Below are 26,837 nucleotides of genomic sequence, written 5' to 3'. Positions count from 1 at the left end.
AAGAAGGCAGCTCACCACCACCTTCTCAAGGTCAACAAGGGATGGGCAATAAATGCTGGCCCAGCCAGCGAAGCCCACATCCCATGAATGAATTTTTAAAAAAGTTACTCCAGGGCAACCCGGTTAGGGGTGATCAACCAACTTTAAGCAGGGCTACAACACGGAAAGAGCAGAGTAAAATCCAACAAAGTTGTCAGGTTGTTTGGTTTTTTAATAGTTTGGGGGATAGTGGTATTGTCACTGACTAGTATTCCAGAGACACAGCGTAATGCTCTGGGGACGCTGGTTTGAATCTCCACTACAGCAGATGGTGAAATTTGAATTCAGTAGAAATTTGGAATTAAAAGTCTGATGATGACCACGAAACCCTTGTCAATTGTTGTAAAAACCCATCTGGTTCACTAATGTCCCTTTGGGGAAAGAAATCTGCTGTCCTTACCTGGTCTGGCCTGGATGTGACTCCAGACCCACAGCAATGTGGTTGACTCTTCAATGAACAAGGGGCAATTAGGGATGGGCAATAAATGCTGGCCTAGCCCAGTGATGCCCACATCCCATGAACAAATAAAAAAAAAGTTTGGAACATAACCCACGTGGCCTGTTAAGTTTCCAAAATCTGAATGCAAACAAATTTGGCTCAGTGCGAATTAAACCATGAGGTGAATTTCCTCACACTTTCACTATCAAAAACAGTGATTTATTTCTGTATGTTATACATGTCTTGGAAACATTTCATATTCAGTTTCACACAATATGCTATGTACAATATACATCACACACAAAAAATGTTTACTATGTTGTAAATTGTTAAATGTAGATAAAATCTCAGTGTAATGTTTTATTTCTTAGCAATTCCTCCTATAAGTGGGATATCGCTACCCTCCCTCCCCACCCCCCCTCCCCCCCCACACACACAATGATCTACGCTGTTTTACCACCCACCCCTTATTATTAATGTAACTGTAAACAATAGCTGCGGCTTTAGTGATCGTGGCAGAATTCCATTCAAAAACACCGAGCAGAGACACAATAAAAAATACAAAGAGGGTCACAAGTAACACTTTAAAGATGGGAGAACTGCAGGAAACATCGACAGCACCATTGCAACGCTTCGGGTTCAAACGTCCCTGTCTGGGCCAAATGGTCGGCAGCGAGGGAGCAGCTTTGAACCTGAGCAATGTGTTGGCGTCAGTTGACACCGGGCTCAGATTCCATAAAACCTATCAATTGAAGGAGGAAGGGAAGACTTATGTAAGGATGTAAGGAATTCCACAGTTTGGAGTGCAGCCTGATGGAGGGGAGGGGTTAAAAAAAAAGGCAAAAAAGTGTTCCCGCTGGCCTAAGGATTGAGAACGAGAGGGTACAGATTTAAGGTAATTGGCAAGAAAGAAAGCAACGGAAACGCGAGGAAACACTTTTATCACGCAGTGACTGGTTAAGACCTGGAATGCACGGCCTGAGAGCGGTGGTGGAGGCAGGTTTAGCTGAGGCATTCGAAAGGGACTATTGCCTGAAAAGGAAGAATGTGCAGGGATCTGGGAAAAGGCGGGGGAGGGGCACCAGGTGATTTGCTCAGCCGGAGAACCGGAGCAGACACGATGGGCCGAATGTTCTCTCTGCTGTGTAACCATTATGTGAGTTCCACAATTTGGAGGGGCGACTGAGGGAGGCGGGGGCTCCACAGTTTGGAGGGGAAACTTGAGGGAGGTGGGGGGTTCCACCGGAGTACCTGAAGTACCTGAAAATGAATCCGAGTAGGGGAATGAGTGTTGACATCAGCAGGTCGATAATATCAGGATGAGGAAAGTGCATGTTGGAGCTTTTTGGAGTTCAGGAGAAATAAGAGGAGGAAGTTGAAAGGAGCAATCTCATTGTATTATTCATGAAAGAGAGTCCGAAATGGTGAGTCACACGACGGTTTAGTCAATGAATAAAAAGTAAGCACCTTTTTGCTGCAATCCCATCTTTAGAAGTTCTAGCAAGCTAGTCCACAGTAGCATTTCCAGTTAATACACAGAGGTATGTGATAACACTGAGTAGGATATCATTAAATAAATCAGCAGCAATTCAGTGATCAAGCTCAAAATAACTGACCATCAGGGGTTGTTTAACAACTGAAAATTCATTCATAAAGGTACTGAACGGCCAAGGTGTGAATATCACAATGAAACTGTGTTTTGTGAATGGACTCAGGTAGAACAAATTGAAGCCTATAGGTGAACAGCTACTAACCATGGCCAAGATACGACTGAGGTTTGAAGCAATTTTTATCCAACGGCTTGCGAGGATAAACAAGGGGTTGACTGATTTAGTGAGAAGGATTGAGGGATTGGGTGAGAAGGTAGGTATTCCTTCAAATCCCTTTTGAAAGCTGTTATTGAACTTGTTTCTCTTGGCCTTCGAGGCAGTGTGTTCCAGGTTAAAATTCCCTCACCTCAATGGGAATAAAAAGCACAATGGAGATGTAAAACAGATTGCTGCCTCACTACCACTTGTCTTATGCTGTTGCGTGTGGTCAAAGGTGACCCCAAGCTTTTGTCCTTGATTCTTGGTCTTCGCTGAATTCACTGACCTGAGCGAGCACATGAACACAACAATGGTCGTCATTAATCCAATGGACTCATGATGACTCTTGGTCACTTGGTCACACTTGTGTGTGTATGTGTATGTTGATCTATGTGTGTGTGCGCATATTGATGCGTATGTGCGGGCATTGATGAGTACGTGTTGATACGTGCGTGTTGATACATGCGTGTTGGTTGAAGGACAAACTTAGACTTGGCTGTGATGCTCCTTCTAGAGACCAATAGCCTGCCAACTATGTCTCAACTCATGTGTGAAGGGTGCCAACTAGGGTGAGGTACCTGGAGGAGCAGGGGGTCATGACACTTCTGAAAATTTGTCTCCTGGGCTAATGGTTCAATGTCGTGGGAATAAAAAGCAGATCATTCATCCCCTCAGTCACAGAGAGATCACACCATAATCAGTTCACTCAATTTAAAAATCATCATCACGTTCAAATCCCTCCATGGCCTTGCCCTTCCCTATCTCTGTAACCACCTCCAGTCCCACAAACACCTGAGATCTCTGCCTTCCTCCAATTCTGGCCTCTGGCATATCCCTGATTTGCATCCCTCCAATATTGCTGGCCATGCCATCCGCTGTATAGGCCTGAAGCTCTGGAATTCCTTCCTAAACTTCTCTGCCTCTCTATCTCCATTTCCTCCTTGAAGATACTCCTTAAAAACCTATGTTTTTGATCAAGCATTTGGTCACCTGTCCTAATATTCCTTATGTGGCTTGCTGTCAAATTTTTGTTTGATAAGCTCCTGTGAGGCACCTTGCATCATTTTACTACATTGAAAGCTCTATGTTAATACAAGTCATCATTGTATATAATAATCAATGATATTTCAGCGTATCACATATCTCTACAGGCCAGGCACCTGCCCAGATTTAGCAATAAAAGTATCAATTTCAACAAGAAGAGAGAAGCATTTACAAAACCATGATTTCAGTCATCATCAAAAAAATAACAATTATAATCCTGTTAACATGAAATGCACAGAACAGTCACTCTCCTCTTTCTCCCTTCTCATCCTTTCTCTCCCTCCCATTAATATTCACATTGATTAATCTGCTTATTTTTAAGCTTGTGTAATTATTTTTGTAAGAGCAGAGATTACGAAGAGAAAGAATGGGAGGGGATTGCCTGAGCTGTGTACGTTACAGGAATGAAACAAGAGCTAAGGTGAGTACAAAATATCACAAAGCAGAGGATGATGACACCAAGAGAAATGAGGACCCTAATATTCCATTTGCATCAAAATCTGACAGGAGGAAGTTTAAAAAGTAATGGCTAATATTCAATGGTATCGGTGTTGGTTGGGGATTGGCTAGGTAGGAGGGCAGTCTAGTTTCAAGCTAGGCAGGAAGGCAGTCTGGGGTTGGGGCTAGACAATAGTGCAGTCCAGGGTCGCAGCTAGACAGTAGTGCAGTCTGGGTCATGGCTAGACAGGAGCGCAGTCTGGGCTGTGGCTAGACAGGAGCGCAGTCTGGAGTTCTTCCCCAGTGTTCTGGACAACATTTATCCCTCAACCGATATTAAAAATAACAATTATCAAGTCATTTATTTCACTGCTGATTGTGGGATCTTGCTGTGCATAAATTGGCTGCCGCATTTCCTACATTACCACAGTGACTACACTTCAAAAGTACTTCATTGGCTGGTAAAGCGCCTTGGAACATCAAGAGGTCACGAAGGGCACTATAATGCAAGTTCTTTTTCTCGGTATACTAATCTCAACGCCACTTCTATAGTTTACGAGACAGGGTCAGGCAATCTAGTAAATTGGTAGCACAGATACAGGCTAGCAGTACATGATAATCAGGTGAGAGGGATTGTGTGTGAGAGAGAGAGAGAGAGAGAGAGTGAGAGACTGTCTGGGACCCAAATATTGAACGACTCAATATCTCAATGTTAAACAATATTTCAGAAAGAAAATCACTTGAATTTTCTCAAAGAGGGGAGATTTTGGCTACTCACTATTTAATGTGAAATTGTGCAGAGGTTCTTTATACAAACATTAACAATCTCACAATAAATAGTTGACACTGAGAAGCTGGGTATTCCTGCCCCTCCCCCAGTGTGGAACCTGCGTACAAGCAACTTGTAAATGTTCAAAGTTAAACTCTATTATTTTTATATCGCAGTGTCAAAATACACAGATTCCCAGTAAATTTCTGAGCTTGGCAATAAAACTAGAGGAAAACAATAAAACTAATAGAAAACAACACAGACTTTCAAAAGGACTCTTCGAATAAAGTCATAATTACAAATCTGGTTATATATAGTTTCTTTTTTTTTTGGAAAGCTAAGGTCCTCCAACACAGTTAGGGAAGGTTTCAAACTTATTCCCAGGCAGCTAGTTACAGAGACTGCCAAATTTCCATCTGCAGTGAAATAACTGCAATTGAAAACCGGGCTGTTTGTATACTGAATGAGTTACACACCTGGGAAGTCAGCTGAAAATCCACCTCTCTGCTTCCCTTGATATTTAGTCACTTCATGCCAGTTGTAGTGGAAGAACTGCTTAGAGTGAGCGAGATATTCGCCGGAATAAAGTCTAAAATGTTGCATTGGCCTGATACAGTGAAACTAGGATTCCTGCGGAGATTCTTCCTGTGGGAATCGGGGCCTAGAAGCGGGAGGTGCTTTCTGGGGTAATGGGATCCACAGGCTGTGTACTCCGTCCCTCACGCTCCTGAGCGCCGTGCGAGAGGTGTCCATAGTCATTGCTGTGAATGATCTGCCCCGAGATCTCGGGACACCAGGCTGATCTGCACCTACACCTGTCCGGCCGTCTGCAAAACTCCGAGGCCGTGTCTGTGTTTATACTTGAGGGTTTTCTATTATGAAAGAAGAAAAGGAACAAGAGTTAAGTGACAGCCCAAAAGGTTGGAGCAGGATGTCATTGCTGTTTCTCTTTCTTTAGCCCCTGCATACACACATAGAGCTCTTATGTGGTTTCGCTCCTCTGAGATCTCTGTGCTCTTCCAATTCCCATCACTCATCATTAGCAGACATGCCTTTAGCTAGCTAGACCCTGAGCTCTGGGATTCTCTCCCTAAACATCTCTGCCTCTTTACTCCTCTCTCCTCTTCTAAAATATTCCTTAAAATCTATCACTTTGACCAAGATTTTGGTCACCTGTCTTGATGTCTCCTTATGTAGCTCAGTGTCATATCTTTGTTTGATAAAGGTCCTGTGAAGTGTCTTGGGGTGTTTTACTCTAAATATGCCATTGAAATGCAAGCAGTTGTTGTTGGTTACTTCTTCCAGTAGCAATTACATGGTTGATAACATATTGAATAAGTGATGGCATTTTTTGGGCCAACTTACGACCTCTAATTTTTCTTAGGCAGTCTCTCAGGATCGAGAATGACTTGCTTTCACTCTGGTTCAACAAACGAACTAGGAGCAGGAGTAAGTCAATTCATCCCTCGAGACTGCTCCACCATTCAATAAGATCATGGCTAAACTGATTGTAACCTCCCACCTCCCCTTGATAACCTTTCACCCTCTTGCTTATCAAAAATCTATCTACCTCTGCCTTAAAAATCTTCAAAGACTCTGCTTCTGCTGCCTTTTGAGGAAGAGGGTTCCAAACGCTCACGACCCTCTGAGAGGATTTTTTTCCCCCTCATCTCTGTCTTAAATGGGTGATCCCTTATTTTCAAACAGTGACCCCTAGATCTAGATTCTCCCACTAGAGGAGAAATCCTAATTACTTGCTGTACCTGCACAATAACCTTTTGTGATTCATGCACAAGGACACCCAGATCCCTCTGCATCTCAGAGCTCTGCAATCTCTCACCATTTAGATAATATGCTCCTTTATTATTCTTCCTGCTAAAATGGATAATTTCACATTTTCCCACATAATACTCCATTTACTTCAAGGAAGATGGTGGCACAGTGGTATTGTCACTGGTAATCCAGAGACCCAGGGCAATGCTCTGGGTTTGAATCCCACCACGGCAGATGGTGAAATTTGAAGTCAATAAAAAAAAAAATCTGGAATTAAAAGTCTAATGATGACCATGAAACCATTGTTGATTGTTATAAAAATCCATCTGGTCCCTTTAGGGAAGGAAATCTGGAAGGAGGCTGTCTTTACCTGGTCTGGCCTACATGTGACTCCAGACCCACACCAATGTGGTTGACTCTTAAATGCCCTCAAGGGCAATAAATGCTGGCCTAGCCAGTGATACCCACATTCCAAGAATGAATTAAAAAATTGCCAGATCTTCGCCCACTCACTTAACCTATCTACATCCCTTCTTAGCTTCATATTGTCTTTAAAACTTACTTTCCTACATTAGCAAATTTAGCAACTATACCTTCAGCCCCTTCATCCAAGCCATTTAGATAAGTTGTTAAAAAATTGAGGCCCCAGCACTGATCCCAGTGGCACACCAACCATTACATCTAGCCAACCAGAAAATGACCCATTTATGCCTACTCTCTGTTTCCTGTTAGCCAGCCAATCTTCTATCCGTGCCAATATGTTACCCCCTACACCATGAGCTTTTATTTTCCGCAATAACCTTTGATGTGGCACCTTAGCAAATGCCTTTTGGAAATCTACATTCACCTACATCTACATCAATATCCACCAGCTCCCCTTTATCCACAGCAGGTGTTACTTCTTCAGAGAACTCCAATAAATTGGTTAAACATGTTTTTCATTTCACAAATCCATATTGACTGCCTGATTGCATTGAATTTCTGTAAGTGCCCTCCTATGACACCTTTAAAAATAACTTCTAACATTTTTCTTATGACAGATGTTAAGCTAACTAGTTTGTAGTTTCCCGATTTCTGTCTTCCTCCTTTTTTGAATAAAGGAGTTACATTTACTATTTTCCAATGCAACGTGGGAAAATGTGAGGTTATGTGAGGCACTTTGGCAGGAAGAATAGAGGAGCTGAATATTATTTAAATGGAGAAAGACTGCAGAAAGCTGAAACACAGTGGGATTTGGGGGCCCTTGTGCATGAATCACAAAAAGCTAACATACAATTCAACAGGTATTAGGGAAGGCAAATTGAATGTTGGCCTTTATTTCAAAGGGAATGGAGTATAAAAATAGGGAAGTCTTGCTAAAACTATACAAGGCACTAGTTATACCACACCTAGAATACTGTGAACAGTTTTGGTCCCCTTATCTAAGGAAAGATATACTAGTTACGTAGCTTGCTACAACACTGGTCCCAACACGGTTCAGTTGTAGACTGTCCCAACAGTACAGCCCCCACTTTCCCCATTACTGGTGTCAGTGACCCATGAACTGGAACTCACTTCTCCCACAACAGCTTTTGAGCCACACAGTCATCTGCCTAATTTTATTTACCCTATGCCAATTGTCATTGGGTTCTGAGATGACTGATAAGTCCAATGTGCGATCTGCGGTCTCTGCCACATGCAGGGCAGGTGGTGTTTGGAGGATTGGGTAATGGGCTGTTTGGATGTTTGTTCACTCCCTCCAATGCCTCAGCTATGCTTTTTCGCATCCCTGTCATTCCCTCAATGTGTTTGGTGCCTTTCTGAATGAGCCTTCTCCATTTTGGCCGGTCACAAGCCAGGGTCCCCCATGAGTTGATGGGTATGTTTGACCCCTTCAGGGATGCTTTGAGGACATCCCTAAAGCCTTTCCGCTGTCCTCCTGGGAGTCTCCTGCCACAATTGAGTTCCAAGTAGAGCAGTCACTTCTGAAGTCTGGTATCTGGCAAACGAATGACAACCTCCCATGCAGCGGAGCTGGTTTTGAGTGATTAGTGTCTTGATGCTGGGCATGTTGGTTTAGGAGAGGACATTGATGTTGATTTGCCTTTCTTGCCACTGGATTTGGAAGATCTTACAAAGGCAATGCTGGTGGTACTTCTCTCTAACACGCAGAAGGACAAGGACAGAAGGTGCATGGGAACACCACCAACTGACACACACACCATCCTGTCTTGGATATATAATTGGATGTTCCTTCATGGTCGCTGGGTCAAAATCCTGGAACTTTCTCCCTAACAGCACTGTGCGTGTACCTACACCACGTGGACTGCACTAGTTCAAGAAGGTGGCTCACCACCACCTCCTTAAGGGCAATTAGGGATGGCAATAAATGCCAGGCTTGCCAACAGCATCCTCATCCTAGGAATCTATAAACTAATATAATAAATTCAACAGGTTCATGGTTAAGGGGTGTTGACAGTCAGGCCTACTCTGTAGTAATAGAAGCTGAAACATGGCTATAGATGATGAAGCTTTCACCAAATGCATCATATGTTTAAATTATATGACACCCACTTGTGATTGGTTAACCTTGTTGGGATAGTCTACATTCAGCACAAACCAAGCAGACCATAACTAAACTTGTAGAATATGTATTGGTCCTCTATCCCTCTACACTCTGTGAAACTGAGATTCAAATGGAAGGAGAGACTCTGAACTTAACTTGTTTTTATTTGGTAGAATCAAAGTCACATTATGCAGGATTTTTTTTAATGTTGAGAGTAGTAGATGATGTAGGTGAAAGCTGGTTGTCTTAGTGAGCAAGTGAGTTATGATAAAATTAGCACAGGTTAAGTTTAGATTCCTATCTCCTTCCCTCACAAATGTGTTGTACCTGAGACCTGAGAATATTTGATGGAACAATGTAGAGGGAGTTTTCCCATTTTTTTTTTATTCATTGGATGCGGACGTCGCTGGCTAGGCAGCATTTATTGCCCATCCCTAGTTGCCCTTGTTCAGAGGGCATTTAAGAATCAACCACATTGCTGTGGGTCTGGACTCACATGTAGGCCAGTCCAGGTAAAGACAACAGATTTCCTTAGCGAATCAGATGGTTTCATGGTCATCATTAGACTTTTAATTCCAGATTTCTTTTTATTGAATTCAAATTCCACCATCTGCTGGGTCCCCAGAGCATTATCACGGGTCTCTGGATTATTAGTCCAGTGACAATACCACTACGCCTCCTAGTATATCGAGTTATAGAATGGTCACAGCTTAGAAGGACATGGTTCAGCCATCTGCCACTTGTGTCCCCATTGCACTAAAACTATTTCTTCTTGAAGTCTATCCCTATCCTGCTTACAATTCCCAATACTTTCAAGTTTTGTATCATCTGCAAATTTTGAAATTGTGTCCCTAACACCCATGTCTAGATTATTAATGTATATCCTAAAAAGCGGTGCTCCCAGTACCGATCCCACTGTATACCTTCCTTTAGTTCAAGAAACAACCGCTGGCCACTACCTTCTACTTCCTGTCAATCAGCAAACTTCATATCCATGCTGCCACTTTCCTTTTGAGGAATCTTTACTCTGAATCTAACTCGTGCTGTACCTGCCCTAGGAGTGTTTGATGTAGAGTGAGCTTTACTCTGTATTTAAGCCAGGGAGTATTTGTGGTGATACTGAATGCCTCTAATGAAAAGTGCTCCATTCCCCAGCACTGGCATTTCTTGCCTGGATTAGCAAAAGAAATACAATGACATTAATTGGGGAATGAAAGAAAATGAAGAGCAGCAATGTTTTAAATGGATCAGGCAGGTCATGGTTTTATGAAACAGTTAGAGCACCCCCCCAACCCCTGCACCCCCACCCCTGCACCCCCTCCCCCAACAGCTATCTGCACCTCACCTGAACACCATTTGCTTTTTATGCTTGGTTTCTATCTTCTCAAGCTCTTCAGAAGCCAGGACCATCCCGCTGTCTGTCTGGTTGTCCTGAAATAAATGTTGGAAGGGAATGGAAATTAAATTGCAACAGTGGCATTGCAAAAATATTGCAGCAATGTTTGGGCAATGATCTCATTTATAGAGCAGTTTGAGTTCATTATAATGCAATAGAATCCACAGGTTAGACTTTCAAATACATTTTTATATTAAAAAAACTGGTGCTGGTAAGAGGTAAACATGCCAATGATATTATGGGCTGAACATTTACAAACAGGAATTGGACTCAATGAGGATGGAATTAATCTCTACCAGTAGCACATAACAGGCAATATTGAATCAGATGCTCAGTTTATACCCCACCCCAATTTGTTTTCCATTCAAGTCAATGGCTTTTATTTTCTCAGTTTTCTTCCTTTTGTTAAAGGGGTCATTATTCCTGGGGTACAGTTCTAAGGGAGTTAGGGACCCTTCCATTGACCTTATTTCCCAAGTGTAGCTTGATCTTATCCGCACCAGATAACCACACCCACATCCAAGTCGGGAACTCTGGCTGATAATTCATTCCCGCCTCATTAACCCAGGGGTGAACTGAGGCCTATTGTAGTAATTTCTTCACCACCAAGCCCCATCTAGCTAACCCAATGCAGGCCAAAGAGAAACCTCCAGACACCTTGGTCTTAATTGGTCAGCACTATAAGATGGCGCATTCATCTTCTGCGACAGTAAGGGAGCCTCTATCAGAACCTATTGACCAATCCACTCAGTAATGCAAGACGTGGTAATGGAACATTCCATTTTGCAGAAAGGGGCAGCAGGAGACAAAGAGGCCATTACAATAGAGGAGGAGGAGTTAAACAGGGATTAAATATTAACCTGGATTTGGGACACATGGATTACTTACATTTTGCATAGGTTTCATTGTCTGTTCCACTGGGACATCTTCAAATGTTTTCACTCTTGATGGGCACTTAATCTGACTCTCCCCACTTATATGTCCGGTAAAAGAGACACAGTTATAGTACCTGCAGGGAAATAAATTCTAGTGAGACAGTGTTGGTCAACGCAACCTAATCGCCACATTCATTGAAACCTACGCCCCAATCCCCACCCTCAATGGAACCCAGACTCCGATAGAAAATCTCAACACAAACTACTCTGGCCCGTGTGTATGCGCTGGCAGCATATGTTTGTATAGCATTCAACGCATGTGTGTGTGCAGGGCTGACAGTGGGCTGATGGGCATGTATTGGCAGGCATGTATGTAGGGTTGGTGGTGGGTTGGTGGGCATATATGTAGGAGTGGCAGTGGGTTGGTGGGAATGTATGTAGGAGTGGCAGTAGGTTGGTGGGCATGTATGTAGGGGTGGCGGTGGGTTGGTGGGCATGTATGTAGGAGTGGCAGGGGGTTGGTTGGCATGTATGTAGGAGTGGCAGTGGGTTGGTGGGCATGTATGTAGGGATGGTGGTGGGTTGGCAGGCACGTGTTGGAAGGCATGTGCATAAGGCTGGCGATGGGTTGGGGGGGTGTATGTAGTACAGGAGGGGGTGTGGTGAGTTGTGCAGCAGCTATCGATAGGCTGCTGGGCTCTGGTAGTAGTCCTGATGAGGTAGGACAGTTTCCTGAGGTTAGGGAATCCTGGGGATAATGCTGGGGTCTGCTGTTACAGAAGGGGGAGGTGTCTCATAGCATGATGCTACTATATGTGGGAAGGAGTCAAAATCTGGGAGTCTTGGAGCAGTAACTGGAGTCTGCTAGTAGGAGAGTCAAGGTACTGTTGGGGTGCAGGGTTCTAAGGTCTGGGTGTACTGCAGAAGATATTGGAGTCTGCTGGTATTAGAGGGTGATGGAGTCTCCAACAGTGGTAAAATGGTGGGGTGGGTGGTCAGATCGGGGGCAGTTGGGTAAGTTATTGGATTCTGTTGGTGCTAAGTTGGGAGTGGAGGTTGGGGGTGGGGGTTAGTCTCCCAGTACTAGCGCTTTGGGATGCGCAATCTTTATGTGGTCCTGGGGGTGGGAGCAGAGGATTCCAAGGTGAGACCTCACTGGCAAAGGGGAAGGGCATTGCAGGTTGGTTGTATTTCTGCAATTGGCCAATAATGTTTAAAGGACATATTGGTCTCAGGAAACTAGATTCCAGCTCTAAGTATGGGATGGGGAGACCCCTGAGTTGGGAATGGGTTGGGCGAAGCTGCTGATGAAGAAGACGCGATTAAGAGCAATGATGAAATGAAATCTATCCTCCAGCTCTAGATGAATTAGTTGATGTCTGGGCTGTGTGAGAGTCTGATGTTCCCTCTATTGTTTGCTGAAGTGACACCTCTTACCTCGGTCCTATACTGTCACATCGTAATCTCAATTCAGACCCTTTATCATCTCCATGAGACATGGATGAATGCGGCTGGGAAAAGCCCAAGTCATCTTCTGTACACTGCAACATACTGAGAGGAATGTAGTCTTTCCCATCCTAAAAGAAAAGATGGACTGGAATTTATATGGTACCTTTCACAACCTCAGAATGTCTCAAAGCACTTCATAACCAATAAAGTACTTATGAATTATAGTCAATGTTGAAATGTAGGAAACGCGGCAGCCAATCCATGCACAGCAATATTTTATTAGCAACAATGTGATAGTGACCAGATGATCTGATTCAGTGATGCTGGTTGAGGGATGAATGTTGGTCCAGGACACCAGGGAGAACTCCCCTGCTCTTCTTCAAAATAGTGACTGTTGGACCATTTATGTCCACCTGAGAGTGTGGATGGGGCTTCGGATTGAGATCGCAATTGAAAGACAGCACTTCCAACAGTGCAGTGTTTCCTCAGGTTGTGTCCTGTCATAGAAAATCCAAGAGATGAGGATGTAAATGCATTTAACAATTAAAAAGTTGCAAGTCGGTTCCTCTTGTAGGGTTCCAGCTTGTTTGGACAGATGGCAGAAAGATTCCTGAGGATCTTTGATGATCTCACCAGTGGTGACACTGTAAGGAAATGATTAGAAGGCCCTTCGAAGGTTCAGCTTGCCAATGCCCCACCCTGTGCAGTGCTGAACAAAACAGACCAAGAAGATTTTTTGGGATGTGGGCATCACTTGCAAGGCTGGCATCTGTTCCACTGAGGGTGCTGGCCTAGAATTTGTGCTCAGGTCAATGCTCAAAGGAGCTCAATGCCATTCAGGACAAAGCAGCCAGCTTGATCGGCACCCCATCCACTGTCTATACATTCACTCCCTCCACTACTGGAGCATCATGGCAGAAGTGTGTAGCATCTGAAAGATGCGCTGCAGGGCCTCGCCAAGCCTCCTTTGACAGCACCTTCCAAACCCGCAACCTCTACCACCAAGAAGGACAAGGGCAACAGACGCAAGGGAACCTGAAAAATCTCCTCCAAGTCACACGTCATCCTCTCTTGGAATGATATTGCCGTACCTTCATTGTCGCTGGGTCAAAAACATGAAACTCCCTTCCTAACAGCACTGTGGGTATACGTGCACCACATGGACTGCAGCAGTTCAAGAAGGTGGCTCATCATCACCTTCTCAAGGGCAAATAGGGATGGGAAACAAATGTTGGCCCTGCCAGTGATGCTCACATCCCATGAAAGAATAAAAAAAAAAGCCTCTGGAATGGAACTTGAACCCATGATCTGCTGACTCAGAGGTCAGATTGCTACCCACTGAGCCAACGCTGTGGGTAACACGAGTGGTGGAAAGCTTTGGGAACCATAGGTCCACAGTCACTTGTTCCTCCCACTTTCCACAAGTCATGCCTCATGAGTTAGTCGATGTACCTAAGGGGAAACCCAAAGCAGGGCTCCTTCTCCTGATCACTGTCCAGCAAATCCTGCTGGAAGAAGCAGAAATGGAATGAATGAAAAGCTCAAGAAATTTGTTGTTCATTGAACTGAGCCAGGGCAATCTTGAGTGAACAGGTGAAAGTATTTCAGGTGACCTACCTGTTGGACGTTGGCTTGCAACAGATCTCCGAGGAGCTCCACCAGATCAGAGAAGGTTGGCCTGTCCTTTGGCTCCCCTTGCCAGCTGCCCAGCATGATACGGTAGCTGCCAAAACAACGAATTCACTTGTTAGTCAACATCAGACAGGTCAAGCCTTCCAAGAAATCTGGACTGCTCACGGACATCTAGAGTTTTAAATTTTCAAGTGTAGAAACCGCAGTTTTGCTGGTAGGACTCGTTCACTAAGAGGGAACTTGCATTTATATAGCGCCTCTTATATAAAAGAGTAAGAAGCAGGAGTAGACCATCTGGCCCATGAGTCTGCCTGCTCTGTCATTCAACAGGAACATGGCTGATCACCTATCTCAACTCTATCCTTATTTCTCATGATACCTTACCATCAATAGTCAAGAGATCTCTGTCGTTAATATACTCAACTTTATGATCCAAGGACATCCCAAAGTCCCACACAGCCAATTAAGCACTATTTTGTACTTTTGCAATGTAGGAATCATGGCAGCCAATTTATGCACAGCAAGCTCCCACAAACAGCAGTGAGATTAATCGCCAGTTTTACAACGGTTTTATTTTAGTGACATGAGTTGAGGGAATAAATATTTGCCAGGAACTGCCCTGTCCTTCTTCGAATAGTGTGATAGAATCTTTTACTTCCACCCCCAAGAGGACAGAGGGAGCATAACAGGAAAGATGCTGATAGTGCAGCATCCCCGCAATACTGCACTGTGTCAGTCAAGGCTTTGTGCTTAAGTTTCTGAACCCACAATCTCCTGATTTACAGGGCAAGGACAGAACAGATTAGATACAGAGTAAAATTCTCTCTACAATATCCCATCAAACAGGCCCATAGACCTGGAATGTATGGCTGAAAAGGCAGTGGAAACAGATCCAATTGGATCGATACTTGAAGGGGGAAAAAATTACAGGGCTATGGGGAAAGAGCAGATGGAGTGGGACTAATTGGATGGCTCTTTCAAAGAGCCAGCACTAGCATGATGGGCTGAATGGCCTTCTACACTGTATGATTTCATAATTCTACATGCTATGTTGTGACAGGTAATGCAATCACATTGTAGCACAATCTGACTGCTGGGTTCTATGAACACAGGAACAGAGGGTGGCCATTTAACCCTCTAGCCTATTCCATCATTCAATTAGACCATGGCTGATCTGTAACTTGACACCAGCTACCCACCTTAGTTCTGTAACCCTGAATATCCTTGCCTAACAAAAACCTATCCCTCACCTTCTCTTTTTGCTCCACCTGCCCCTCCCCTTTTCTCAACAGCATAAAACCCATCACATTTCTGCCTTTCTTCAGTTCCAAAGAAGAACCATATTGGACTCGAAGCGTTGACTCCATTTCTCTCTCCACAGATGCTGCCAGACCTGCTGAGTTTTTCCAGCACTTTCTGTTTTCATTTCAACAAACTATCAATTTGGATTAGAAATTTCCAACTGACCTTCCTCAACAACTTGGGAGTTCTAGATTCTCACTACCCTTTGTGTGAAGAAGTACTTCCTAACTTCAGCCTTGGACAGCCTAGTTCTAATTTTAAGGTCACATTCCCTTGCTCTGGACTACTAAGGAAACTATTTCTATTTCTCTATCTAGTCTACAACTCCTTTAAACATTTCAAACAGTGCAACTGATCAGCCCTTAATCTTCTGTACTCAACAGAATACTGGTCTTTTCTCTGCAACCTGCTCATTAATTTAACTCTTTTAATACAGTATGATTCTAAGGATCCAGAGATATCTCCATTACATTTCCGCTGTGGCGTATTCCGGAGCTCGCATTCTGGTGCCTTCCCGCAGTCTCTGGCAGAATTCCTCGTTGATCTGGACTCCAGGATAGGGAGAAACGCCTGAAACAAGACAGGAAGTCAGTAAGGCAGCAAGGAGCTCACTGAGGCCTCATTCACCCAAGTCCTGAACCCCAATTTCTCCTCACCCAGAGAAAAGATCTCCCATAGGAGGACCCCAAAGGACCAAACATCGCTCTGAGTGGTGTAAACTTTATCGAAGATGCTCTCAGGAGCCATCCACTTGAGTGGGAGTCTAGCCTGGAACAAAGCGTAAAAATCAGGCGTTACAATTCATTGTGCTTTTAGTTGACATCTTAAACTTACTTGCTATGTTTTACCCCAAACTACTGAGCAATTCAGAAAAATTCAAATATTCCAAGGGCAGATACAACATGGATTACATACAAAATGAAGCTCCTTCTACAGTTAATGATTTGATAAACTGAGTGCCTGGTTAGGCTACTTCACAGGGCACTTAAGAGTCAACCACATTGGTAAGGCCCTGGAGTCACACACAGAACCAGACTAGGTAAGGGCAGCAGGTTTCCTTCTCTAAAGTACATTAGTGACCACTTGAGTTTTATTTACGATAATCTGGCAGCTTCATGATTACTTTTACTGAGACCAACGTTTTAAAAAGCACGTTTAAAAAACAATTCTAACTCTCAAACTGCAATGGCAGGATTTGAACTCTTATTCTCTCAATTATTTATCCATCCTTCTATTCCATCTAGATCACCTTCTACCATCCAGGTAGCCGTATGATATATCAATAATCAGAGCATTCAATCTCTATCAATAGTTTACAATAAACTCGGAACTGAGACGAGGAGAACCCTCAGTGACGGAGAGCTTTGAAAACAGCATTCCAAAGTCACCTGTTTTCCCCAAGCATGTTACACATGCCTTACATAGGAAAAGGAAGAAACCATTCAGTTCCTTGGGCCTGTTCTGCCATTCAATTATATCATAGCTGATCTGTACTGTAACACCATTTAGCTACCTTGGTTCTGTAACCCCTACTATCTCTCTCTACGTAGCATCCTCATTGTCCAAGCGTTGCTAATTATGGCTTGTGCTACAATATCACTATGGGACAAGGCGAGGAGAAGGACCCCAAGGACTACAGGGATCGAACCCGCACCACTGTTGTTACTCTGCACCACTCTCTACCCAACTGAGCTAACCAACCCCATTAATGCCTTTACCCCATAAAAAAACCTATCCACCTCACTCCAGGCAATGACTATTTAGTCTTTCTTTAAAAAAGTAATTATTATTTATGTGAACTCTTTATGCAAATTCTCATTGTGAAAAGTCTTAACAATTGAGATAAGAATTTTCCTTAGCATTTGGAAGCCCCAACATTATTGTTCGAGACACACCTGTAACCCCAACGGTTTGTGTGTAGTGAGAACACTTACTCCTAGTGTCCAGGATGATATCATAGGAACAGGAGGAGGCCATTCAGCCCCTTGAGTCTGTTCTGCCATTCGATTGTAGCCTTTTCTGTATCTCAACTCCACTTTCCCACTTTTGTTCCTTAACCCTTAATAACCCTTATTACACTTCAGGCCATACTACTTACGTTCCCCTTTCGCACATAATCGGGATCCTTGTAAATATCTCTGGCGAGGCCAAAATCGCAGATCTTCACCACATTGTTTTCAGACAGGAGAATGTTGCGAGCTGCCAGGTCTCTGTGAATACACTGAACACAATTCCCAGTCACTCAACATGTGGTAATTTTCACAGCTTGGGGTAAAGTTCTGTCCTCACTGCCTGGTGGGGGAGGTGGAGGCCGGGTGGGGATGGTATTCTGGCCGGGCCCACCACAGAATCCCGCCCCCCCACCCCAATTTATTCGCCAATAATTTCAGTGCTGCTAGAAATTGAGACCATATTAAACACTAGGATAGCTTGAACAGGCTGGATTGAACAGGCTGGAGATCTTTACTCCGCCAGAAGTGCTGTAACCTGCAAGGCTATGGACCAGGTGCTGGAAAGTGAGATTAAAATGACTGGCTTGTTTATTTTTTCTCTTTTTGGCCAGCGCAGACATGATGGGCTGAATGGCCTCTTTCTGCACCGTAATGTTTCTGTGGTTCTATGGCTCTAAGAGAGGCCAAGGGGTGACCCAATAAAGGTCTTTAAGGTTACGAAAGGGTTTAATAGGATAAAGAAAATGTTTCCACTTGTGGGAATGCAAAATTAGGGTCTGAATATCAGACAATCGCTAATAAATCCAATTGGAGTTTCAGGAGAAATTTCTTTATCCAGAGAGTAGGGAGAATGTGGAATTTGTTGCCAAAAGGAGTGGTTGAGGTGAATAGTGCAGATGCCTTAAGGGGAAGCTAGATAAACACATGAGGGAGAAAGGAATAGAAGGATATTTTGGAGAATGGTTGGAGGCGACTTGTGTAGCGCATAAACACTGGACTTGTTGGGCCGAATGGCCTTTTCGCGTGCTTTAAGTTCTATGTAAGTCAGCCACTCGAGCTTTTCTAACATTCAGCTAAATCATGGCTGATCTGCACATTACCTCCCTTTACCCACCTTTTCTCCAAATCACTGGAGATTCTTATTCAACAAAACTCCATCAGTCTCGGTCTATGAGGACAAGAATGGAAAGCAGCCAGGGTTTGGATCCTTTGGTGTGGGGAGGTGCACGCTCTGCTTGATATCATAATCACCATGGGGTGGGCCTCCCTTCTTTGGGGCAAAGTTGGGGTCAGGTGAGTTTTCTGGCTGCCTCTGTGCTCACTTGATGTACAGGGTGGGATTCCTGTTGCCAGACAGGAGCCCGGCTCTGCAACAGGGGAGAGTCCAGTGGATCTGCAGCGTCTGGTGGGGCAGTGAGAGCCGTTAAAGGGGCGGAGGAGCTACAGTACTTGTAGGAGTCGGACAAGACCAATGTTAGTGCTACTGGATTCTAACACATCCTTAAAGAAACAGAAACTTTGTATGGAGAGGCTAAAGAAACTGGAATTGGGGCAGGGAAGGTTAAGGGGGGTGGTTTAATAGAGGTGTTCAAAAACATGAAGGGTTTTTGATAGAATAGATTGGAGGAAACTGTTTTCAATGGCGGGGGAGTTGATAGATGACAGGGCACAGGATTACAGTAATTAGGAAAAGACCCAGACCGGAGAATTTTCTTTACGCAGTGAGTTGTTATGGTCTGGAAGGCAGTGCCTGAAAGGATAGAGGAAGCGGATTCAATAGTAACTTTCAAAAGGGAATTCAATAAATACTTAAAAAGGAAACCTCTTCAGGGCTGCGGGCAATGTTCCCTCTAAGCTACTTGGCCACGCAGCTGTCCGGCAAATTGAACGTTTCCGTGCAGGCTGCACCCAATTTGGCCCCCTTAAGTTATCTCCTTAAAAAAAATTTAAAGGCCCATGCACTTAAACGAATCGGCTGCACACTACCAAAGAAAAAAATAGAGGGTACATTGGCTTTGGGGAAAGAGCAGGGAAGTGGAAAAATAAATAGCTCTTTCTAAGAGCCAGCACAGACATGTTGGGCTGAATGGACTCCCCCTGTGATGGATTAACACAGGACATAGAGCACAGAAACAGGCCATTTGGTCTAAACAGTCCATAAACTAACCAGTTTATGCTCCACAAGCCTCCTCCCGTTCTTTATCTCACTCTATCAACTCTCTGTTCCTTTCTCCCTCGTGCATTTAGCCACCTTCCCCTAAAATACATCCATGTTGTTCACCTCAACCACTCTCTGTGGAAGTGAGTTCCACATTCTCACCATTCTCTGGGTAAACAGGTTTCTTCTGAATTTCCTATTGGATCTCTTGGTGACTATCTTATATGTATAGCCCCTAATTTTCTATGAATCCTGTCATGGTTGTGGGCAGCAGGAATGCAGTGTTAGGCCTTACCCCCTGATCTTAGGCAGGACATTGGCAGAAACCCCAGTCCCAGGGGGTCTAAAAAGTTAACTCACCTCCTGGTGAGAGCAATGTCAGACCACAGGAAGACCATTCTATTACTGTGGGGAGGTGTGCTTTGCTAGGTAAGAAAAATCACAACCTCGATGAGCTAATCTCAGTTGGAGGACAATAGGTCTCTGCATCCCTGGGTTAGGGAGGGGGCGATGAGTCAACATTTCTGCTCCTGACGATTTCCAGTGACACCCCTTCCCCCCTTTAGCGGGATGGTGTGGACATTGGGAGTGATCAGAAGCTGTTGTGTCCAATAACCTCATCACAAACACTGGCTAGACTCACATATGCGTGAAGTCTCAGAGGACATCTGGGAACTGGAGCCCCCTGAAAATCTGTGCCTTCAGAAGAGGTGGGGAGTGAATTGTGAGAAAAAACTTTTTCACACAACGAGTGGTTGGGGTCTGGAACGCATTGCCTGGAAGTGTGGTAGAGGCAGGTTCAATTGAGGCATTCAAGAGGGCATTAGATGACTATTTGAAAAGAAACAATGTGCAGGGGTACGGGGAAAAGGCAGGGCAATGGTACTAGATCATAATGCTCATTTGGTGAGCCAGTGTAGACATGATGGGCCAAATGGCCTTCTTCTGTGCCTTTAAAATTCTGTGATTCTGGGAAGAACAATGTGCAATAGTTCTCCCTCTTGGCTTTGTGCTCCCATTGAAATCATATAGCTGGAGTTAGGTGTCAGCAGTAGCTCAGTGGGTAGCACTCTCTTACTTCTGAGTCAGGAGGTTGTAGGCTCATGTCCCGCTCCAGAGGCTTGAACCCATAATCTGATGCTCCTAGTTGCAGTGCTGAGGAAGCACTGCATTGTCGGAGGTGCTACCTTTTGATGAGGCATTAAAGCAAGGTCCTGTCTGCCTTCTCAGGTGGATGTAAAAGATCTCACAGCACTGTTTTGAAGAAGAGCAGGGGAGTTAATCCTTGTATCCTGGCCAAAGTTTATCTGTTAACCAACATCACAAATAAACAGATTATCCGGTCAGTTAGCTCAATGTTGTTTGCTGTGTGTGTTTCTTACATCGTAACAGTGATCACTCTTCCAAAGTATGTCATTGACTGTAAAGTGCTTTGGGACATTCTGAAGTCATGAAAAGCGCTTTACATAAATACAAGTTCTTCAACTGCCTTTAAAAATGCAACGAAGAAGCACGGATAGATCAGTTTCCCTTCTTTGGATACCTAGAGAGCTGCATACTCAACAAAACCTTTCTAATCTCTTACATATACTACTCTCGTCAGTTCTCTTCGGATTTCCCTTCATTGCTCCTCCCCAATGGTCTTGTGATGCAGTGGATTGTATCCCTACCTTTGGGCTGAAAGCTGTGGGTTCAAGTCCCACTTCAGGACTTGAAGGCTATGGAAGGTGTAATCATAGCCTGGCCAAGCAGGTTGATTATCAGCCTGTAAATCCTTCCAATCTGCCTGATGGCCAAACTGCAGGAGGCAATGCCAAACCATTGTAGTACTTTGCCAAGCATAATCATGGACCAATCCAATGGAAGTCCATGGTTGCCAATGCTCTTTTAGGGCATGGTACCTGAAGGAGGAGGAGGTCCTCCCTAAACTCCAAATTTCCCATCTCATATGCTATCCCTCATCCTCTCCACTCCCCCTTCTCCCTATGTCCTCACTGTATTACAACTGAGATTCATCATACAGTGGCCCACACTACTGCATGTGTTCCTAGAACCTCAATTCTGTGGAACTCCTCCCTTCTCTCAGTCTTCCCTCCAAAATGTGGGACTTTCTTTCTCCCTCAAATCCCCTTTCTCTCCCATCACCAGTCTTTCAAATCCAGGTTTGGCATCATCTCACCAGTAGTTTTAGCATTCAAGCTCATTTTGAAGCTCAATGCTGAATCGATCAGTTGGCTTTGTGTTTGCCAATTTGATATAAAAATCGATAACGAGGTCCACGTGAGTCGCAGAAATTGATTTGATGTAAGAAAGTAAAATCTGTCCTGCTCCGTGTGTTGGTTAATTGGTCAGTAAAGGCTTCAACAGTGTGAAAAACAGGTTTAGATGAAATGTTGCCTTTGACTGTATGGTCTCAGGCAGGCAGTTACTTTCAGCAAAAACAAAACAGACGTGCTGGAATAGTTTCCCACTCTGGATCTTCTTGGGTTCTCTAGAACTAGCAGTAGATGGCAATGAAGAGCTGTGCAAGACAGAGAATCTTTCCTCGCCAATCGAGGAAGTCAAACCACTGAGAACTTAGCAAATGCAACATGACAAAAGGGAGGAAGGAAAGGAAAAACAGAAAGATTATCTTTAGTGCCTTTCATGGCCTCAAGACGTTCCAAAGTGCTTTATGGCCAATTAACTATTTTTTGGTGTGAAGGCCACTGTTGTGACGTAGGGGGGCTCTTTTAATGCTACCATTAGGAGATTGGTACCTGCTTTAGGATAATGGCACCAAGCTGAGCTATCCTGCTGGTTGCTGCGCTGTTCCTGCTCAAGATTGCTACCTGGTGAATCCTGCTGGTAGGGGAATGTGTATTGATGTCGGTACTGAGCTTGTTTCTGATTATTCCCCTACTATAATACTCAAATCATAGAATATCACAGCAAAGCAAGAGCTGGAGGCCATTTGGCCCAGGCTGCCTGTGCTGGCTCTTTGGTAGAGCCATCCACTCCCCCTTGCTCTTTCCCCATACACCTGTAAATGTTTCTCCTTCAAGTATTTATCTGGATTCCCTTTCAAAATAGCTGCTGACATACACAGTCTAGGTTAGGGAAGATCAGATACTTGGGTGCAGTAACCTGTTCAGTGCACACAGAAACACCTTGGCATGAGCCAACAAATCTGGGGACCTCACCTTTCGGGACGCCAGGAACTCCATCCCACGAGCCACTTGGAAGCTGTAGCAGATCAGGTCAACCAGGGTCAGGGGGCATTGCCAGAGGTCGTCAACTGTCAGAGGGAAACATAGGTTCTTAGGTTTATTTAGGAACAATCAGAAAGTTCCAGTTCAGGAACCTTAAGTCACAATGCTCAACAATGACCTCATCACACCATTTGGTAACAATGTGTGATTCTTCCTACAAAAACAAAAATTGCTGGAAAAACTCAGCAGCTCTGACAGCATCTATGGAGAGAAAGAAAATGTGGTGAAATATATACTGTTTAAGGGGGGGGTGGGGCAGGTGAAGCTGGATAGGCCAGTGATAGGTGGAGGCAAAGGAGAGATTGCAAAAGATGTCATAAACAAAAGGTGGAAGGGGTGTTGATGGTGGTGATACTGGCTAAAGGAGGTGCTAATGGTGACATTAAGAGTAGAAAGCAGGATGAGCAAGTGACAGATGGCCCTAATGGGGGTGGGGTGAGGGGAGGGGAGAAAAGATCGAAATAGGCTAAAAGGTGGGGATAAAACAATGAATGGAAAAAAATTTAAAAATAATAATAGAAATAGGTGGGAAAAAAATTTATAAAAATTTAAAAATAAATATTTGAAGAAAAGGGATGGAGGAGAGAGTTCATGACCTGCACCTTTTAGCCTATTTCAATCTTTTCTCATACACCGTCCGCTCCCTCCACCCCACCCCCACTAGGGCCATCTGTCACTTGCTCATCCTGCTTTCTACTCTTAATGTCAATATTAGCACCTCCTTTAGCCAGTATCACCACCATCAACACCCCTTCCACCTTTTGTTTATGACATCGTTGGCAATCTCTCCTTTGCCTCTACCTATCGCTGGCCTTCTATCCAGCTTCACCTGCCCCACCCCCCTTAAACAGTATATATTTCATTACATTTTTACTTCTCTTTAGTTCTGAAGAAGAGTCATACGGACTCGAAATGTTAACTCTGTCTTTCTCTCCACAGATGCTGTCAGAGCCGCTGAGTTTTTCCAGCAATTTTTGTTTTTGTTTCAGTTTTCCAGCATCATAGAATCACAGAATCACAGTACAGAAAAGGCCCTTCGGCCCATCAAGTCTGCACCGACACGTGAGAAACACCTGACCTACCTACCTAATCCCATTTACCAGCACTTGGTCCATAGCCTTGAATGTTATGACGTGTCAAGTGCTCATCCAGGTACTTTTTAAAGGATGTGAGGCAACCTGCCTCCACCACCCTCCCAGGCAGTGCATTCCAGACCGTCACCACCCTCTGGGTAAAAAAGTTTTTCCTCACATCCCCCCTAAACCTCCTGCCCCTCACCTTGAACTTATGTCCCCTTGTGACTGATCCTTCAACTAAGGGGAACGGCTGCTCCCTATCCACCCTGTCCATGCCCCTCATAATCTTGTACCTCGATCCAGTCGCCCCTCAGTCTTCTCTGCTCCAATGAAAACAACCCTAGTCTATCCAACCTCTCTTCATAACTTAAATGTTTCATCCCAGGCAACATCCTGGTGAATCTCCTCTGCACCCCCTCCAGTGAAATCACATCCTTCCTATAATGTGGTGACCAGAACTGCACACAGTTCTCCAGCTGTGGCCTCACCAAGGTCCTATACAACTCCAACATGACCTCCCTACTTTTGTAATCTATGCCTCGATTGATAAAGGCAAGTGTCCCATATGCCTTTTTCACCACCCCACTAACATGCCCCTCCGCCTTCGGAGATCTATGGACACACATGCCAATGTCCCTTTGTTCCTCAGAACTCCCTAGTGCCATGCCGTTCATTGAATACTTCCTTGTTAAATTACTCCTTCCAAAGTGTATCGCCTCACACTTGTCAGGGTTAAATTCCATCTGCCACTTATCTGCCCATTTGACCATCCCGTCTATATCTTCCTGTGGCCCAAGACACTCAACCTCATTGTTAACCACCCGGCCAATCTTTGTGTCATCCGCAAACTTACTAATCTTACCCCCTACATCGTCATCTATGTCGTTTATATAAATGACAAATAATAGGGGACCCAGCACAGATCCCTGTGGTACGCCACTGGACACTGGCTTCCAGTCACTAAAGCATCCTTCTGTCATCACCCTCTACCTCCTACAACTAAGCTAATTTTGAATCCACCTTCCCAAATTCCCATGTGCATTTGCCTTCTTTATAAGTCTCCCATGTGGGACTTTGTCAAAGGCTTTGCTGAAATCCATATAAACTACATCAACTACACCACCCTCATCTACACACCTGGTCACCTCCTCAAAAAATTCAATCAAATTTGTTAATGACCTCCCTCTGACAAAGCCATGCTGACTAACCCTGATCAAACCTTGCCTCTCCAAGTGGAGATAGATACTCTCCTTCAGAACTTTCTCTAATAGTTTCCCTACCACTGACGTGAGACTCACTGGCCTGTAGTTCCCTGGCTTATCTCTACAACCCTTCTTAAATAGTGGAACCACATTAGCTGTTCTCCAGTCCTCGTGGCCAGAGAGGAATTAAAAATTCGGGTCAGAGCCCCTGCGATCTCATACCTTGCCTTCCTCAGTTGTCCGGATTTGGAGATTTGTCCACTTTTAAGCCTGCCAACACCTCCAATACCTTGTCACTCCCTATATCAATTTGCTTAAGAATCTCGCAGTCTCTCTCCCCGAGTTTGATATCTTCAGCCTCATTCTCTTGGGTGAAGACGGACGTGAAGTATTCATTCTAGCGATGTCCTCTGGCTCCACCCATAGATTGCCCCCTTGGTCCTTTTTGGGCCCTACTCTTTCCCTGGTTATCCTCTTCCCATTGATATACTTATTGACTATCTTGGGATTTTCCCTACTTTTACCAACCAGAGCTTTCTCATATCCCCTCTTAGCTCTCCTAATTGCTTTCTTATGCTCCACCCTGCACTTTCTCTACTCCACTAATGCCTCTGCTGATTTGCTTCCCTTGTACCTGCTAAAAGCCTCTTTTTTCCTTCTCATCGTAACCTGAATATCTCTGGTCATCCATGGTTCTCTGGGCTTGTTATTCCTTCATATCACCCTTGAGGGGACATGTTGAGTCTGTACCCTCCCCATTTCCTTTTTGAACACCCCCCACTGTTCCTCTGTAGATTTCCCCACAAGTAACTGTTCCCAGTCTACCTTGGCCAGATCCTGCCTTATTTTACTAAAATCCACTCTCCCCCAATCCAAAACATTTTTTTGCAACTTGTCTATTTCTTTGTCGATAACAAACAGTACCATGTTGTGGTCGCTATCACTAAAATGCTCGCCCACCACCACCTCAGCCACCTGTCCGGCTTCATTCCCAAGCATCTGCAGTATTTTGCTTTTATCTTTGTGATTCTCCCTATATTGCGCCCCCCACCCCCACCCCACCCCACCCCAGTCTCATTATTAATGATCATGAACCTGTTGTTGTAAAAACTCTGCCTAGATCACCAATGACCTTCAGGGGAGAAACTCTGGCATCCTTACCTCGTCTGGCCTACATGTGACTCCACATTCACAGCAACGTGGTTGACTCCTCTGAAATGGCTGAGCAAGTCACTCAGTTGTAGGTGGGCTCACTATCACCTGAAGGGCAATTAGGGATGGGCAATAAATGCTAGCTTCACCACCCACCCACCTTCTCCCCGTGTCCTTCAATCCCACCCATCCACCTCCTCCCCATATCCCTCAATTCCATCTGCCCACCTTCTCCCCATATGCTTCACTCCCAAGTACCCGCCTTCTCTTCATATCTGTCAATCACTTTTTCCTCCAGAAACAAATCTAATTGTCTCTTCATTCCATTTCTCCCTTTTTCTGATAACTTAACCACCAAACTGCTTACCATTGGTTGAAAAGTTCTCTCAATTTTCCCTCTATCATCTAACTCATGAATTTTGGATTTGAACCGTTCACAACAAGGAATAGTTTATCTAGGTAGGTTTTTTTTTAATCAATTTCCTTCAAAGCTTTTAAGCACGTTTATAACATTTGATATTTGAAATCAAATTCGAC

At 44.3% G+C, this 26,837-nt stretch overlaps 1 protein-coding gene across 3 annotated transcripts in view; it reads right to left on the bottom strand.

The window, feature by feature from the left end:
• Positions 1–671: 671 nt before the first annotated feature.
• The window catches only part of flt4 (fms related receptor tyrosine kinase 4), a 240,299-nt gene continuing 214,133 nt past the window's right edge, over positions 672–26,837 (bottom strand). For 2 of the 3 annotated variants that reach the window (XM_078551154.1, XM_078551152.1), the window contains 9 exons: positions 22,802–22,896; positions 17,608–17,730; positions 16,166–16,277; positions 15,980–16,079; positions 14,193–14,298; positions 12,564–12,703; positions 11,140–11,260; positions 10,201–10,286; positions 672–5,409 (listed from right to left, as the gene is read on the bottom strand). In XM_078551154.1, coding sequence (XP_078407280.1) covers positions 5,199–5,409; positions 10,201–10,286; positions 11,140–11,260; positions 12,564–12,703; positions 14,193–14,298; positions 15,980–16,079; positions 16,166–16,277; positions 17,608–17,730; positions 22,802–22,896 — 1,094 coding nt within the window. In that variant the 3' untranslated portion in view covers positions 672–5,198. Of the gene's footprint in view, positions 5,410–10,196; positions 10,287–11,139; positions 11,261–12,563; positions 12,704–14,192; positions 14,299–15,979; positions 16,080–16,165; positions 16,278–17,607; positions 17,731–22,801; positions 22,897–26,837 lie in introns of those variants that run through there. The other variant, XM_078551153.1, reaches the window with a different exon arrangement.

The sequence above is a fragment of the Cetorhinus maximus genome, chromosome 10, assembly GCF_964194155.1.
Source record: "Cetorhinus maximus chromosome 10, sCetMax3.hap1.1, whole genome shotgun sequence".
In the NCBI taxonomy this organism is placed as follows: domain Eukaryota; kingdom Metazoa; phylum Chordata; class Chondrichthyes; order Lamniformes; family Cetorhinidae; genus Cetorhinus; species Cetorhinus maximus.
The sequence above is the reverse complement of the archived record's forward strand: the minus strand, read 5'-3'. Positions and strand labels throughout refer to the sequence as shown.